The 19,285-nt window shown below is 41.9% G+C and overlaps 1 protein-coding gene across 1 annotated transcript; it reads right to left on the reverse strand.

Annotated features, from left to right (window-relative positions):
* Positions 1–1,118: 1,118 nt before the first annotated feature.
* LOC117745295 (aromatic-L-amino-acid decarboxylase-like) lies at positions 1,119–19,012 on the reverse strand. The gene is made up of 14 exons (XM_034553524.1): positions 18,599–19,012; positions 17,846–18,053; positions 14,908–15,021; positions 14,700–14,819; positions 8,862–8,996; positions 8,188–8,331; positions 7,578–7,644; positions 7,168–7,262; positions 5,379–5,446; positions 4,563–4,639; positions 3,555–3,574; positions 3,329–3,427; positions 2,180–2,281; positions 1,119–1,666 (listed from the first exon to the last, which is right to left on the reverse strand). The coding sequence occupies exons 1-14, from the start codon at positions 18,607–18,609 to the stop codon at positions 1,469–1,471; spliced, it is 1,458 nt and encodes a 485-aa protein (XP_034409415.1). The 5' UTR covers positions 18,610–19,012; the 3' UTR covers positions 1,119–1,468.
* Positions 19,013–19,285: the final 273 nt, after the last annotated feature.

A 19,285-nucleotide genomic window follows, 5' to 3' on the forward strand; every position in this document is an offset into this window, starting at 1 on the left:
GAGCTATCGTTGTGTCCAGATAGAGATATTTCATACTCTCATCAGTGGTTTGGTTTTGTTAAGACCACGACACCCACTTCAGTCTTTTGTCGTGACCCTGATATATTGAAAATCTTTTAATGAGGATTTAAAAAGAGATCCAAACATTAGGCGGACTACAGTAGACTTTATTCAAATAAACTCACAGCCAAGCCAACGAGAAAAAACTTTGCAGTAACAGAGTCACACTTTGACACCTCATGAATTAACAACACGGTTTGGTGACGTCTAACCACACATTTACATATTTCCTGATGGACATATGGTACTGTGTGTGTATATATATATATATGTATTTATTGTGGATGTGGACAACTAGCAGGAAAGTTGAGGCTACGAAGTCAACAAGTCGTAGATGATGTGAAGGATCCTAGATTCCTGGTACACACAATGTTGTCCTGGAATGATCTTATGTGCAGTCAGGCGATATAAAATATATGCACCACTTAGATTTTAAACTCTATTTGATAATCAATTCATCTCTGAACACAGAAACATAATTATACACTATAGGGTGATTATGTTAAGACTGTGTCGCTAATAAATTCCATGTATAACTGATTGGGAATAAGCTTAATAGATAAACACACTGTAGACCCCCAAGTAGCACCATTTCATGCTCATGCAATGGATTTACGGATAAAGAGCGATTGTCTTGTACAGTTTTGGGAAATACTGGACCTCTGTGCTTAAAACACTATATGAAGTTATAGGAATTATTTATCCAAACATATGCCTGCCATTATATATTAACCACCACTAATTCACCTCATGACCTCTATATTAATAATAAATTAATGCACAATTGGTTTGCCTTATTCCTAGGAGCAATGTTTGGATTCTCGAACTTTAGAATCTATGAAGCCCTGTTGCACACCCACCCAGAGAACAACACCCATCAATTCATTCACAGACACACAATGTGCACTAAATTCACCCAAAACCAACCCATGTTTTGTTTTTCCACCCAGAGAACAATACCCACAAATTCATTCACACATACAATGTGCGATAAATTCACCCCAAACCAACTCCTGTGTTTTCTACGGGGGAAAAAAAACATGAGTGGCGTAGACAGAAATGATAGGTCCGCAGCGGGATGATTGCATTACATAATCATTAAAAAGTTAGCGAAAAAAGCAAAGTCAAGGAAGGGAGAAGTTGCAGATCGAAAAAAAAGCTAATATCCGGAACCTGCATTCTTTTCTTTTCATATACGTTTTGTAACAAGATATTTTCACACGCATTGACCCAACAAGATAATGACCACTGTTTACTATAACATGGCTGCGGACAGAAAGATACCTTGCTGCTGCTTGTTCATTCCCTTTATGACATTTGACATTTACAACATGGAACTCTGAGTTGGTGTCCTCACATCGGTCCTACTTTTTGCATTAGGGTGGACAGCCCCTTTCCAGCCTTTTGGTCAATGATTCTCTTGCAACAGCTCACAGGACAGCTGCGTGATGTGCCTCCATGCATGTTGGATGTGTCTCGAGTCGGTGCTGGGTGCGCAGATAGCGAAGCGCAGGACAAAGATGCCGGAGAGCTGGCAAGGCACCAGGTGGATCTCTCTGCTATTGGTGATCCTTTTTAGCAGGAGCTGGTTCAAATCATTGGAGCCCTGAGAGGAGAAAGATAAAAGGTTACAAAAATAAAGCTCACCTTGTTTAGATATTCAACAGACAGGATTGCTATTGGTCATAGTGCATTGTGTAGTGTTTCCTAACTAGAAGTTCTATATTCACCCCGAACTGTGTTGTCACCCATGTTTAGGAATGAGCCGATTAGTTTATTCCATTCATGCCATGATTTTTTTTTTTTAAATGACTCACACTACAACATTTTCTTCGTCGCTTCATAGCTCACCTGTAATTGAGTTGCAGATGACTATTTAGCCATTTGAAGGGTAGGTCATATGTGTAAGAAATACTGGGCCAGTACAATAGATACATATTTGGTGTCATTTTATGACAAACATTATTAAAATGAACTATAGACCTCAGCCAATGTAAACTATAATGTACCAAAAAGTACGAGGGAATCATTTTGTACAATTCTGCTGCTGCAGTTGAACCTCGCATGTCAGATCTATGTGTGCATCATATCGCAGTTCTTTAATGTTGGATGATTGTACCTTGAGTCTGAAGCAAACCAGTCCCATGACGACCTCGGCACAGATCTCAAACCTCTTGTCCGCTCGCACGAGACTCTCAAATTCTTTGGCCAGGGCCACTTGCTGCAAAGAGAAGACATAAATAATGTACTATGACTCATACGCCGTTTGTAAAATGTAGTGTGGATGTAGATAAAGGTACCCACATGTTTTAATTAGTCTGCAGAGATTAAAACCAATCATTTCTATGATTCTCACTAGGTGGCAGTGCTGTATCATTACCAAAGAGCCAAAGAGATCAGAGGACATTTTCAACTGATTCAGTCTGTACCTCTCTGACTGTATCCCCCGTCTATGAATTAAATGTAACCATCTGTAATTGTTGATAGCAGAACACATTAGATTGATAGAGCATATTAAGGGATAGTCGTACACACCGTGGTAGAAAGCACTGCCTATAGGCTACGTTCAAAATCAAGACTCTGCAACATGAAATAGTCTGAATCAAAATCTGTTCCCAGGAAATGTAAGTGCAGTCCTTTTAAATTTCAAATGACAATGTGCGATCAAACAAGCTCTGACAAACACATTTATCCGCTTATGATCAAATGGCCCACCTGGACATTGAAGGCATAGTAAAACACTAAGAATCGCTTTTGTCTTCTTAGCCTGAAATGAGCTCTTCATATCTACATAGAGAGCGTGTCCTCTTCACTGAGTCCTCCGTGTTGCACCGCCATTTCTCCAAAGTAGCCCAGTACAGAAAAAACTATTATTACATGTCATTTAGCTGACGCTTTTATCCAAAGCGACTTACAATAAGTGCATTCAACCATGAGTAAAAACTCCGAACAATGTACCTGAAGGCCACCATAGTTCTTCGACACACTTGTGTCGGTAACGTGAGCCTCAAAGTGCAAAACCGTGGTATCGAATCCATTGCTCTTAAAGTAGTATTATTATTAGGTTGGCTTCTGAACGAGGCGAACAGTGTTACCATGGTTTTGCACTCAGCAGCTCATGATACGACAGTCTTGGGAGGGGAGATATGAACAAAGGGGTAGTCAGCGGGTTGCAACCGGCAACCACACCGCCAGATGCCACCAAATCGTTACATACTGTCCCATTAAGGGAAAAGATACATGGTGGATCATTCAGTTGGACTCCTACCTTGCGTATATAAGCCTGCAGGCCTTGGATTCCATAGGAACGGAAGACAAACCACATCTTTAGTGAGCGAAATCTTCTTCCAAGTGGAATCTGCCAATGCTACAGGATGGAGGAGGAAGCGAGTAAGAGAGTGGTTATAGTTTTAAGTTCGGCAAATTTGAAGCCAACTGTGATTATTTGATTACTAGCTAATTGTAGAAACTAAATTAATATTGATTCATCTTACCCTATAATCTGTGATAATCCCTGTTGAAAGAAGAAACAGTTCAGGAATCAGTAAAAACAAATGTCACATCACAAAGGAGTAATGAAGATTGTGAATGGTGCATCATCGAGCTATTCTAGGGTCAGTCTGCATTCTCGTCTTTAGATTATCATACTGAAAGCAGATAGTAAAGCAACGGAAGAGAACCTGCACCGATGAAGGCGAATCACCAACGCTCTGACATTGAACATTTGCAGCTTACATTTTGATTACGAAACAAGCTGCAAATCCACATGTGGATGGACATCAGACAGCTGCACCCTGCATACCCACACCCTCCCACTGGTTCTCCAACACACTCTGCGGGCCCTTGCTTTGATCTGACTCGCCCATATCCCAAGGCCCTGTGAGGCTGACTGGCTGGCTGGCTAGCTATCGACTCTAGCTTCCCGAAAACGTTGGGCCAACCGTAATTCGGACCAGGTAGTCTTCCTTTTATGGGGGTCGCTCCTCCTAGTTTGAACCACCGGTCAGTATCCTGGCTAGGCTAATGTTAGCATTCAGTAGCCAATCAGAGGCAGAGTAAGGGTAGGTATTCCTGCAAGGCATACTGTTTAGGCGGGCCCTCACGGATCACAAATACATTAAATTAGCTAAACTACAGGTAGAAAATAATTACAGAACTGTATCACAAAAGACAAACTGTTTACACACACACACTTTTCACTAGCCTCAAACCTTGTTGACAGAATGCATTCCCTATACCCAAGTCGAAACACTGAGAAATCTCCTCAAGCTCCAGAGCACTCTCACACACATACCTGTCTAATTGTCACACATTTATCTTGATGCCTGTGTTTATCTGGTTTAGGCTACACTACACTGGTACACTAACCACCTTCCTCACGATGTGAACAGTAAACAAGTTCACAACTGTTCATTTTTGCCACTATGTTATGCAATAGACCCCAGATTTATCCGACCTGATCTGTGATCATGAATTCAAATACTTAAGTGAAATGACTCAACCTGACTCCTGGTTTTCGTGTTTCAGGTAGAGTGGGTCCACATTGAAGGCTCCAATGATGTCCTCTCTCTTCTTCACCCTGTTGATTAGATTCGATTCAACTTCAAACTCATTGCAATGAGCACAGATACTAAGACAATAAAACTAATAGTTAATAGGGGTTGAAAAAAAATCTTTACACCATATATTACATAACCATTTAAAATAAATACCAGATATAAAACCTTTAGATATAAAACATTTTCCTTCCACACAACATTTTTCCTTGAGGTTTGAAACCCATCTGTCTCCTTTTGCAGAGCATTTGTTCAATGCTGACAAAATGGGCATCGGGGAGGCGTAGCTCTATTTCTACTGTAAAAATGTAATGTAGATGGACTACTCTTTGTTACTTCATGGGACCATGAGAGCCTCGTGGTAAATTGTTAAATGAAAAAATATTTTAAATATCATAAATTAATTCCATACAATGCATGTCTCCTCCTCCAAAACAAAATGTTGCTCTGCCATCCTGTTGACATGCTATTGTTTCTCCAGTGTGTGAAAAGCTTCTTTAAATACTTTAATGACTCGTGAAGAACAAAAACCACACCACACATTTCTAATAGCAATCTCCACTACCAGTTTGCTTGAGAAACAGGTAAACAAATGTGATACATTTTTGTGATTTAGACACACTTAATTTTTTTCATATTTCATGTATTGAATGTTCAAACATTCCCTGCTTACTCATCACGCTTGAATGAGAGTTTGCCAATTGGGCACTGAAACTTACGACCAGTTTGGTCTCACACAGTATATTAAAATGCATAACTTACCACATTGTAGAGCAGTCAAAGTTGACTAAAAGCCATTTGTGTGGGCTGAAGTTGAAAGAGTCTGCAAACTTTAAAAGAAACAATAATGAAGTAATGATAATGATTCTCTGGAATAAAAAAGGTATGATGCAAAAAAAAAATATCAGTAGCTTTCAGTCAAGTCTGCATATTCTGCTGTATATTTTTTACCAAGATCTAAGAAGTTGCCAAGAAGAAATAGAAATGGAATAATTGTTCATGAAAGTGCTAATATTTTCTAATGTTTCAGCACAGCTTGAACAATGTGTTTTGGCCAACACACACTCAATAATACATCTTAATTTTCCATTACTGATGCAGAGACAACCTTTTCACCAACAGCATTATCTGGACTAAAGCAGACACGATTTATTTGAAATGCAAAAGAGGAACATCCAGCCAACAGCTCACAGAGCACAAGAAAAATAACCCTTTCCTGGCCGAGGTTTAATCAAAGGGAGAAAAACCTTTCCTTATCATCCGTTTGTTGGCTATCTCTTGTAATATCCGTTTCTCTACCTCCACAAATGCAATAACACAGCGTAAAGAGACAATGTGAGACAGACTCCTGGCTGACAGTTGCCATATTGACTGATTTAACCTTTTGAAAACCAATCTATTGTTTAGGTTTCTGCTTGAAACTAAAAACGATGTATCTCAGCAACCACAAAGGCTATTTGATTAATGTGTTATAATAAAAGGCAACCCATGTGTGCTTTTGTTCAAATGTGTAAATATTAGTATATTTGTTACTGGTTAAGAGTACAAAAAGATGAAAGAATTGAATTTTCAGGTTTGCCTAGGGAAAAAAAGCACTTTCTGTCAGGATATGTAGTGTTGTGTCGTGTCGTGTGTCGTGTTTCCTGTTTTATTTTGAAGTCCTTGTCTCTCGTGTCCTCTGTTTCTCTGCACTTCCTGTCCCTGTGATTGTCTGCCCTGTCCCTGATTGTTTCCTCCTGTCTCCAATCACCTGCACCAGCCCTCTGTATTTAAGTCCCGTTCGTGTCATTCCCCTTGGTCGGTTCGGCTTGTCTAGATCATGTGTGTGAGCCTGTTTTGTTTGAATCCTGTTGAGCATTAAAGTAGCCTTTTCCAGTGTTGACGGTGTTTGGGTCCAGTGTCCTGCAGCTGCGCACATAACACTTTCAGGATGATTATCTCTTCGAAGGATGCAGAGAAAAGGTCACAGAGATCATAGCAACATATGTGAACAGTCTCTCTGCAAAGTTTGACTTTGCAAAAGTAAAGCAGAACAAAGATAGAGAGGTTTTAGTACAGATTAATTAGGCAAAATGGGCATTTGGGCACCATCTGTGCAACATTTGTGACTGCAAAGCGCTAAAGCGATTCATGTTGCTGTGTTCTTTAGGTCATATCTCGGTGATGCTTTGGTGCAGAAGGATTTTCTAAAGATGTTTAGAATCCTCTTGATCTTTGCTATCTGTCTATTTCTGATAGCACCGAGCTACGAGTTGCTAGTTCCGAAAACGTGCTGTGGGCTGACAAAATGATGATTATGATATTTTAATAATTTTTTCAGTTGGTGTTTGAGTTGTGTGGAAATGGCTTACTGATTCTTGTAGCCCAAGTTTTCTGTTTAATTTTATGTATAACATCAATATATTTGCTCATATTTATTGTAGTGTTTTACACAGTCTAACTATAATATAAACCATGGCCCCCTAATTGGTTTATTGCACAACCGTGTCAAAACTCTGTTGTGTTAAAGTGTTCATGCACTGTGTGAACATGAATGCGTGTTTTTAAACACCTCAATGCCATTCAACAAAGGCCGAAATTCAGGACAGATGAATGCACTCCCTGCATATGCTGCATCAATGTGCATCCACACATTTTCCTTATTACCTGGAACACACACAAAACAGAGGGGTTATTAACATCCGTAAAATGATTACTTCTGGCAATACAAGCACTGATTTCTACAAACATATATTCATAACACATCAATCTATTAATTGAAGTTATCTGATTTTAGGTAGGTATTATTCAGGATCATTACATATACCATGACACCCTTATGATTTGGATGTTCCTTCTAAATACCCTAGCCTCAAATCAAAGTGTGTGTTGTAAAGCTAATACAGCTAATAGGGCATGACAATGCTTTTCCTCTTGTAAAACAAAAACAAAAAGTGTATTCTGATGCAAATGTTAACTCACAGATTGGCCCCAGTTCGGTAATATTGTCAAAAGCACAGGATGCCGTGGTACCAAGGGTCGCACAGAACTGAAAGACACCAACATACAAATCATCAACACCCTAAAGTGCTGGGTTACCCGTGCCATGTTCTTTCTTTCTCAATGTCACAGATTGGATCTTAACAAGGTTGAAAAAACAATAAAATACAAATTCACAGTTATTGCAGCTACTGTAACAAATGGTTTTCGTACAAACACAGATACAATTAGTTTATTCAAAAGGTAGATCCGGTCGTCACTTATGATACACACAGATGATTCCAATCTGCTGGACCATTGTAGCCTCCTGAATATATTATTCACAGGAATTATTGTCCTTAACCAGATACTTTAGGTTCAACACAAACAATGTTATCCTTCAGCAGAAGCCTTAGGGTGTGCACAGCAGCATCACACATATTGTATCATTGTATTTGACTGAGCAGGTGTGTAAGTGTATAGCAACAGAAAGTAATGACTGATGAAAGTAAAAAATGTATCATATCTAATGATGGAGTTGATTTTTGTGTCTGTCTTTGTGCAATAGCTTTGTGATAGTCGGCTGCATGGATGCAGATTTGTGTCTTCTTACGTAGAAAGGGATGAGTCCAGCTGCTTTGTCCTCCTCCAGCATCTTCTTAAGCATGCTTCCTCTGACAGCATAGGTGCTATCTGTGGGAACCATCCTAATGGTCACGTCTCCAATCAGAGAAGCACGCTCCACTGAGGAATGAGCCTTCGGAAAGATATGCAACATATGTGAAATATCTGCGGTTGCTAAGAAGACAAATCTTAACAGCTTATTTCTTATTCATGGTTAATGAATGATTTTATATGGTTATATTGTGGAGATAAGCCTGCACTAATTATCTACAATATAATACTAAGCAGAAAGAAATACACACAAGACACAAGGCATGTGCACCCAGAGATTAGATTTGAATGGTGTTCTTCAGTAGAAACACCATCAACTGTTCTCCCTATAAAAGGTCTGTGTGGCCCTCAGGCGACTTCCTAACCCAATCACAGTCAGCCTGGTATTAAACCTGACCAGAGCTAGCTACTGCCTGAATGACTCTCTGTCTCACAAAATCACTGAATAACTATGTCATTGTTACTGAACCTTGTTGACTGAGACAATATCTGAGGAAGTATTAAAAACGCATGAGTCAAGTCAAAAATGTGGATCGAATTAGAATGAGACTTAGCTTAGCCTTTGCATTAACCATGGCAAAAGTGAGATTGTAAATATTTCTTTGTGCTTACTTGCTCAGAGGTGTACGCCACCAGTTTGGATCGGATTTCACCTTCTGATAATTCGGAGTTGGCGGCTCGAATCCTTCTGAGTGTTTTACAGCGGGCAGCGAGCAAGGCCATCAGGGTTGCCTCACTGGCTGATCCCTGTTGGAGAATGAGAGGGAATTTGTAAAGCACTGCCTCTCCACTGTTTAAACCAGACTTAATAGTTTCCTGTATTTACATAATCCTACTTTTGGTATAATTTGATACAGAGTACAGGTTGTTGCATCTTATTAATGTACCGTTGCATTGGGAGCAGCTGAGTGGATCTAGATATATATCTGAGAAGGAATGGAAGAAGAAAAGAAGAAAAGTATTGTAAATGTAGTGGGGAACGCTCCCCAGAGAAGGAAGGGTAGGGTTTTGAATGCAGCCCTCAGACTGGCTCCTCCCCAATCAGCGCCAGCATATAAAAAGGCACCTGTTGTCATTGCCTCACTCCCTTTTGGCCCCTGTCCTTGCCATGTGGTAGCTCTTGGTGAGTTTCAGACATTCTTTTATTGTCATGCCATCTGACTACTTACTCCATATGTGAGGTGGTAAGTGGTCACAATCTTTGTATTATTTTGGAGCATGGAGTTACCTTTTGATCTCTGTTTATAAGTGAAGGCGAGATGAAGCTTTCCATCCAATTGGTTCACTCATGGGCCGAAGCTTCATGATGCTTAATTTGCTGTACTGTACCATCAAGTGGACAATAAATGTAAAACAGGCAGAGTGACACCATGACTTTGGTGTGTGTGAAGCTTTGAATTGAATAAATGAACAAATGATGTTTATGATGCCAATACATACATTATGAACTTATTACTATGGTGTCTGTCTTTTTAATACAATGGCGGGGTCAAAATGGAAAGTGGAAACAAATTGGGGAGACTGTGCTTATGTTACTATGGACAACATTTTATTAATATTTATATACTTCTGGTTTGTTTTACTAAACACTAGGAATGGGCGGATGAAGCCTTTTGAAGCATTGAGGCTTTCTTCCCATTTGTACCGAAAAGGATTCGAAGCTTCACTTTGAAGAAGAACAGCGATATCTGGTGGCAGACTGAAATTAATAATAATAATAATCCATTTAATTTATATAGTGCTTTTCTAGATACTCAAAGACACTTTACATTATACACCATAGACACAGCTACGGGGAGCAATGCAGGGTTAAGTATCTTGCTCAAGGACACATCGACTAAGGCGGGGATTGAACTGCCAACCTCTTGATTGAAAGACGGGCATGCTAACCACTGACCCACAGTCACCCGTCAAAATTAAAGCAGCCATTTGACAGTGTGTAGAAACACTATCAAAACACCTCAATGTTTCAATCTCACATTTCTGCAGTAAAAGTCAATGAAAGCTGCATGTTAATTCATAGATTTGATGTTGTATACAACCGTTATCGATGTTGTTTTTTACATTGCAATAAAACTAAATGCTGGTCAATAATATGAAATGACGTGTTCGGAGTGCTCAATTTCTCTGCACTGATCACAGGCTTGTCGTGGCGACTCTTGGGCTGCGACTCAAGTCCGCGAGGTCGTCGGCTTCCAGGCAAACTCGCTTGGATGTTGGTAGGCTCCGGGACGAGGGGGTAGCTGAGGAGTTTGCCCCCCAGACTTGGGGACGGTCTTGGAGGGCTGGGTGCTCCGGGGTGGCCCTGAGGAACAGTTGACAAGCTTCAAGACTAAAACTCTGGAAGTGGCGGCCGAGTGCCTTGGAGTTTCGCATGGGTCGAGGAGGTTTTTTTTTTCTCTGCGGCTGATCGGAAGAGTCTAAGATCAGAGCCCGCTGGGCCGAATACTTTGAGCGTCTTTACCAGGCAGACGCTCCGTCTCGTGGATTGGACGATATGGATGCTGTGCCTCTGCCTGCGGACCCCCCGATCAACTGTGTGCCACCTTCGCTTGCTGAAACGTGAGCTGTGGTCAAGCAGTTGAAAGGGGGTAAGGTATCCATTCTGAACCCCTCAAGGCTGGAGGTGATCCGGCACTCGTGTCCTTGCATGCAGTCCTGTGCTCTGTTTAGAGTACGGAGATCTTCCGAACTGACTAGTTCCCCTGACTAGTTCCCCGACGATCACCCTTCCCAAGGCCCCTCTCTGGAAGGGGAAGGGTGATCGCCGGGATTGCAACAACTACAGGGGTGTGACGCTGCTCTCTGTACCAGGCAAGGTTCTGGCGAGGATAATTCTGAACAGGATTCGCCAGCACCTGCTCGCGCACCAGCGCCCAGAGCAGTCTGGCTTTACACCCAAGAGATCAACGATAGACCGTATTCTAGCGCTTCGGGTCCTCAGTGAGCGCCCGCATGAGTTTCTGTGTGGCCTGCTTGCAGCCTACGTTCATCTCCGTAAGGCGTTTGACTCGTTGAACCGGGCTGCTTTGTGGCGGATCCTTGAGCTGCGCGGAGTTCCCCCAAAGCTGCTAACCCTGGTATCTTTTTCAGGCAGGCCTATGCCTGACGTGTTCCCCTCTGGGTTGCTCTGCTGCAGACTGTTCTGCTTTTAACTGTGCTGCTTTTTAAATTGTGTCCGATTTTTAAATATGTTGTACGGCGACCTTGAGTGCCTTGAAAGGCGCCTTATAAAACAAATGTGTTATTATTATTATTATTATTATTATATCAAATCTGTACTCCGGGGCTGTGAGCGCGGTGAGGTGTGGAGACAGTATCTTTGACTTCTTCCCAGTAAGTGCGTCAGGGATGCGTCCTAGCACCCACACTGTTCAACGCGTGCATGGACTGGATACTTGGGAGGATGTCGGTGGCAAGTGGCTGCGGGGTTTCGTTTGGTAATGACAGATTTTCAGATCTGGACTTTGCCGACGATGCAGTCATCTTCGCAGAGTCATTAGATGTTCTCACTGGGGCCCTCGTGTCGCTGGGTGAGGAGTCAGAACCGCGGGGACTGCGTATCTCCTGGATCAAGACCAAGGTTCAGGCTTTCAATGATGTCTTGGATGCGACTGTCGAGTCTGTTCCTGTGTGTGGCGAGAATGTTAAGTTCACGGAGACATTCACTTACCTAGGCAGTGTTGTCCATGTCTCTGTTACTTCGGTGGGATGGGGCTGGGATGAGTGTCCGCCTTGAGGATGGCCATACGGAGACCCTGGGAGAACCGTCGGAAGGTGAACGCAGCAACGTGCTGCCTTGGCGCATGCCCCCATACCTGACCTGATCTGGATCAACACCCCTTATCCTTAAGAGCAATTGCAGTTTCTCTTCAGCTAGGAACTTTTGCAACAGGTTTCCAAAGCTTATTGGTGGTTGGTGGGGGAAATCAACGTGAGCTGGTGGACTTTAAATAAAGGCTGCCAGGTTAAAAAAAAAAGGAGAAGCCTACATATTTCTCCATCGATCCTACTTGGATCTTTGTCACAGCAGAATGGTTGAAAAATGTAAACCACTCATATTTATACATTATGCCCACAAACAGGCAATCATATTGAGCCCCATGAGGGTCACCGCAAGATATTTTGCGTTCCCTCGCAATATCTTTTGCATTCTCATGCAAATAATTGTGTGTTCTTTCACAATACTTTGTGCTACTTTTTGTGACGAGGCCTTAAGGGAGGGCGAAATGAAAGGGAACCAACAACGGGACTTACACCCCAAGAAATATAAGTTTAACAACCCCAATATATAGTTTGAGAAGTGTTAAGAACACAGATTTGTTACTGATATTTGGCCAGAGACGTGTTTAGTAGAGATGGGAAAACGATACCAGAGCTCCGAAGCTTGAGTCAGTCTACTGAACCGCCGTGTGTCGACTCCAAGTATCTGAGCTTGTATCAAATGACAACGGTCACGTTACTGATGACGTCCGAAGCGTCGAACGTCACAGGTGCTTCACGTTTCATTGGTTTTACATGTTTGAACGTTTTGGTGCCTAATGCTGCATTCACACCAAAAGCGTTGTGAATATTCGCAACGCTTTTGGTGTGAACGCAGCATAACTCTGCTACATACTGAGTGTCAATCAACAATGTGGGGTTTGAGAGAGGAGATTGATAGAGAGAATTGTGAGTTATGGTGAGTATTGGAGGAAAACTGTGTTCACCAGTATCTGTTGGCATACAACTTTAAGGCCTTAATATACAGAAAATGTCCATATTGCAAGTGTTCCTCTATTGTCTAGTGGGTAACACATACGCATGATAGACTTTTCCGTTCTGAGAGGGGGGAGGGGGTCGAATCCCATCACGAACACGTCATTTCATATTATTGACCAGCAGTCTCCAACGACCATCCACAAGAACATGGTCGATCTCCTTTGCCACGGTGCCAGTGTTTGAATTCCAAGTCCAGCGTCGTGGCTTAGAGCGCTCGAACCAAGATCCAGCGATCCTAAGCCCTCGACCTTTAGCAAAGTCAAGGAGCATAGAGGTGCTTTCATCCCTTAGCCCAGAGCCATGGGGACCGACACATGTTTCGTAGCCAACTGTGTCAGTACCGCATTGAAGTCTCCCAGGACAAGGAGGGTGTCCGTGGACAACCATCAATCACCGAATTGAGTTTGGAGTAGAATGCCTCCTTCACGGAAACATTACTCACCCCGGTCGGAGCATACACAGAGACCAGAGATATCACCCCTAAGGAATGGGTAATTCTCAGCATCATGATACGCTTGTTGACAGGAGTGACCTCCACCACCATCGGAGCCAACCGATCGGCAACGGCCACAGCTACTCCCTGGGTATGGTAGCCATCGGAGCGGCCAGACCAGTAGTAGGTGTATCTATCCACACTGATCTCACCACTTCCAGGCCGCCTCACCTCAGAGAGAGCCGATATGCCAATGCCCAACCTGATCAGCTCCGAAGATAACAGAGGCAGGTGATCGTCACTCCGAAGTGACAGGACGTTCCAAGTGCCCACCCGGACGGACCGCCTCAGGTTCAACCGAAAGAAACGCCGGCCTGCGGACGACACCTCTGCACCACCCGGGCAACGCACCCCTGAATCCAAACCAACCCGGTCGCTCCGTGGTTTCCCCCCAGTCGGGCGATGAGGGTCCCGAGGCGAGCTTTGCCCCGTCGCCTTCATGTGTCGCGCAGCCCGACGACGACAGGCGGGAAGTCTCAGTGACTCACATGTGGGTGTAACAAGGGAAATCTATTGTCACCAGAAGGTTCTTTTTGAACCTGCTATAAGGTTTATAATAATAGTCTTGCTACATATTGAAAAGGCAATTTCCTGCCAATTTTCAGCTGAATCAGGGAGAGAAAATGACGACAAATGTAAATTGGGCTGCACGGTGGTGTAGTGGCTAGCACTGTCGCCTCACAGCAAGAGGGCCGCGGGTTCAATTCCCGGTCGGAGCGGTCCTTCTGTGTGGAGTTTGCATGTTCTCCCCGTGGCAGCGTGGGTTCTCTCCGGGCTCTCCGGCTTCCTCCCAGAGTCCAAAGACATGCTGCAGGTTAATTGATCTCTAAATTGCCCATAGGTGTGAATGTGAGAGTGAATGGTTGTATGTCCCTACATGTGCCCTCGATGGACTGGCGGCCTGTCCAGGGTGTCCCCTGCCTTCGCCCTATGTCAGCTGGGATAGGCTCCAAAGCCCCGCGACCCTAATGAGGATAAGCGGTATTGAAAATGGATGGATGGATGGACAAATTAATAGTACACAAATTGCTGATGAATATGTTTTCAGGGAGACCTCAGTTGTGAGTTCCTGTAAGCCTATAAAATGTCATCCTTTGACTTAACACATGTTGAAAACCACAGAAGAGTATGAATGTTAGAAGGGTTAGTTTTACTCCTTTGGCTGCCAGAAAACCTTTCACACAAAATAAACTTACCTGGATGACACCACCTCCGCGGCCATGAGTCCCGGTTATAAAGTAGTCTGGCAGCTTTAGCATCTTCCCCAGCCAATCTAACATCACTGTCTCCAACTCTGTACAGGCTGGGCTGGCAGCCTGAAAACACATGCACACATATAAATATGAACTACATATATAATAAAATACAGTGTTGTATACAGAGACACAGCAAAGTGTTTGTTACCCAGGTGAATCCAATACAGCCAAGGCCTCCACATAGCATGTCAGCCAACATGGCAGGGTAAGAGGTAGAAGCTGGAAAGTAGGCATAAAAGTATGGACTGTTCCAGTGGGTGATCTGGAAAAAAGATTAAACATGTAAATAATTAATTAGAGAAGAAGACCTTATCTTATAGTTCGTCATTAGGAGCGAGTGCTTGCCAAAATAACTATTGTTATATATTACAGTTTTAGTAATAGTGAACAATGCTCCTCACTCTCGGTAGACCGGATACCACAGTAGGTGCTTTTCACAGACTGGCACCTCTTGAACCACAAATAAATGTAAAATGCTAAACGTAAAAGCTGTTTTATTGCAATAGAAACCTGTATGCGCAGCCTTCTGAGTACATTTTAAATAACTTACAACAACATTGCGTGCAATAATCTTCCACCTTATCTTCCCCTCTGTCGCTCTCTCTCTAACACACTCATGGCACTTGATTCCATTGTATCTTTCCTTGTCCTTCCTTGGTTTACAGTATAACTGTCCTATCAAAAGGTGTAGTAAAGCTTAGTAGTAAAGTTGTATATATTAATATGAAAGAAATTCCCAACTTTCGGATCAACAATACTAAATGCAACATTAATAATTTGAAGATTCTATTTCCCTTCATATAAACTATGCGATGAAATATATTCAAATCAACTGCTGCTGGGTTAAAAAGCTACTTGCATCATGGGATTTGGAAACATCTTTGCTTTATTAGTGTTATAGTAAATTACTTAAGTGATTTGAACACATGGACATATTGCCTTAATAGTAATGCCACTATTTTTTGATAAGGGAATACAGTTAACCCTGTAAGACCCCTGGTTGTAATATTACAACGTCACTTTTATCTCTCCAAAAAACACATTTGCAAAAACGTTTTTTTGGGGAAAGACCACATTTACATAGTCAATGGGTCCTATTGTCTTGCCTTGTGTAGAGCATTTTATTACAGCATTAAGGTAAATCTGCACATTAGCTTGCTTCAGCCTAAACAACACACAGCATTGACTCTAGCGTTAAGGTCAGGTAAGTTTGCGCCGAGTTACGAGAGCCCAAGGCCGAACTCAGAAGGGAGCGCCCGGTCCCAGCACACACACTGCCCTTATCATTGACTAGGGCAAAGGAGAGGAAGATACACGGTGGCATCCCAGCCGTTAGTCAAGGGCACCCCATCCTGCAGACTGGATTATGCCAGCCCCGACCATGCCCCCACCCTTGCACCCCGACAACTTGCACAAACACTGATAAGAAGAAGCCGGGACGTGAGCCGGTGTGGGTGGAAAATACCCAGTGCTCCTACCGGACGACTTGGAATAAACCATGCCCCGTCTGCATAATTTTTGACTTTTAACCCAATAGGACCTCACAAGAGGAATCCTATATGAAGCTTCCGCACACTCTGTTTAAGCGCCTTTTCCTTGGACACTCAACCCTGTTGGATGTTCAATTTGGGACCGTGCACGTTTAACTGTACGGGAGCATTAACTCTGCTTTTTATTACTGAATAAATATTTAGAAATAACTTTAGTTCACCGGACTCCGTTTGCTCATTAATTGTTGGGTTGTACTCCACAACACTTGCAATGCTATTGGATCGTAAATGTGTATATAGGTCTGGCCATAAGGCCATGAACTCACTCTACCTGCAAACTTTTCTCCTTGTTTCATTCAACTGGATATATCAACATTGAAGTAAGTAAATTCCATGAAATATTTTTTGGGGTGATTGTTAGAATATGTAGTTCATGTAAATACTAAGTTATTGTGGAATTAATGCATCACATTAGATTTTCAGCTTGTTATGTCATTGTTGTAATTTTACAACGTTGGGTGAAAATGGTAGCTAAAATAGCATGTGCACCTTGCACACTACATGGAGACATTCCACTTCTTGGATGTTCAGATACAGGATAAATACTTACAGAAATATAATGTATTTGATGATTCACACTTTACAAATGGGTTATTTGTTATAATTTTAAGTTTAGACCAGATTTTAATCATTCTAAATGGGTTATAACCCTATGTTATTTCTATGTTCGCAGTGAGATAGTCAACTGTTTTTTTTATCTGGACTTTGTTGGTTTGCCCAAATATCTCTTTGTTACACAAGCCAGATAATGTTTGTAGAATGCTTTAGAGGATGGTTCTTCAGGGACAAGTGTAAATGTTTTTGAATGTGGGTTTCCATGTATGGTGCATTGTTCAGGGAGAGGTGTAAATGTTTTTGATTGTGGGGGTTGCATGTATGGTGTATTGTTCAGGGAGAGGTGTACATGTTCTGGAATATGGGGATGTAAGAGTTCTGGGGGTGTTGTATTTTCCTTTTGTAAATGTAAGTAGAGAGCACATTAGGCTAGCCAGACAGTATTGTGTCCCATCAGTGCAATGTATTGCCTGAATAGGATTAATTTGCATTGTAATTAGTTATACTTGAAATTTTTTTTTTACCATTTTCTTTTTATTCCAGTTTTTATCTTTTTAAAATAAATTATGATTCATAAAAATAACTGTTGGGTGATTATTATTAATTAAATGTACTGTAGTGCTTTGTAAGCAATACACACTCCAAATTAACCATTAGTTTCCCTAAAAACGTAATTAATTAATCCTTCATTATCTGCATCAGAAGACTCTTACAACATCATCTGACTTTTAAAAAAAAAGATGTAGATATTATTTCTATGCTTGGGTCTTACAGGGTTAAGCAGCTAGTGGTAGTCAGATTACTTGAATACATTTCTAAATCTATTGTCATGATTCCACAATAGGAAAGCTATGTTTTCTACACCAGTATTACTTTCGAATTGCTGACTAATCTGAATTACACTGCAGAAAAACACATGCAAATCCGTCCCACTACAATGCCAATGTGTGCATCCACAAATCAACAAAAGTATAACCTTACCCCTGGCATTATGACCCTCTCCACATCTTTGATAATGTCATCATAATTATCAGGCTCCAGTGGGGCCTCAGTGGGGATCAAGGAACGAAGATACCCCGGTTCCACGTCTGAGCTGACCGGACGCTCCTCGATGTTCTCCAGGTAGTCGGCCACATAGTCCACCATCTCCCTCCCTCTGCGCCGAAACTCTGCTGCATCCATCGTGCCACTGGAATACAGCACAGAAGCATTTATTTCTCACCTTGGTGGTGGTGTATAACTCTCAAAAATATCTAATGACAGGTGTTAAATGTTGATAATAATTTTCCAGGACTAGATTAGAAGGTACAACAATAAAGCCCAAGTATTGAACCATTGATGGGTGAAGGCATTTAAATACACTCAACACGCATCAACAAGTCTCCAACCATAAAAAAATCACACACCTGACATATTAAGCACAACATTGTGTTGAATAACGTTATTTACTCTCTGTCAATATCCGTCCTCACCTACACCTAAACATACATTTAACCCTTCTGTTACCTTGGATGATATTGAGGTCAATATAACATGCAATTTTATAATCTTCAAAAAGCTTTAGGACCCTAACCTAACATAACCATAGTAGTGTGAGAACCACTGATACTTCACATGACGTGGGGGAGGGGAAAATATGGTTCCCGTGAAGATATTGATTGGACCATGAAAGTGACACAGAGGAGAACGTGTCTGAGACTGATTGTGAGGCATCCTCCTCTGATGACATCTCACCTGCAGCCCATCCCCTCATAGTCACTCCCTATTTAGGTGCCCTCACTTGCACTTGTCCTCTGCCAGATTGTCTCGTTTTCCGACCAAGTTCTGCAGTGTTTAGTAGTTTGTTTCTCTGTTCCTGTATGTTCTGTTCCTGCTGGAAACTCAGTAAAGGATTATTATTAGTGATGGCAAGATGAAGCTTCCAGAAGCATTGAAGCTTTCCATCCAATTGGTTCACTCATGGACCGAAGCTTCATGATGCTTCATTTGCTCTACTGCGCCTTCAAGTGGACAATAAAATGTAAAACGGGCAGAGTGATTATAACGACACCATGACTTTGGTGTGTGTGAAGCTTTGAATTGAATTAGTGAACAAATGATGTTTGTGATGGAAATACATGAATTATGAACTTATTAATATGGTGTCTGTCTTCATAATACAATGGTGGGGTCAAAAGGGAAAGTGGAAACAAATTGGGGAGACTGTGCTTATGTTACTAGGGACAACATTTTATTAAATTTTTTTTTTAGCAACATGTCCACAGTGTTGGGCTTATGAAAATACCCTTTCATAGGGCACAGATAAAGCTGGGGTAGAGAGAATATTTAACAATGGTGCATACCTTATTAAGAGCTAACAGCTCAAAATGTTCATCTCCTCTTTCTTGCTGGTTCAATCGCAAAAAAAGAAGCTTGAATACT

The sequence above is a fragment of the Cyclopterus lumpus genome, chromosome 16, assembly GCF_009769545.1.
Source record: "Cyclopterus lumpus isolate fCycLum1 chromosome 16, fCycLum1.pri, whole genome shotgun sequence".
Lineage (NCBI taxonomy): Eukaryota > Metazoa > Chordata > Actinopteri > Perciformes > Cyclopteridae > Cyclopterus > Cyclopterus lumpus.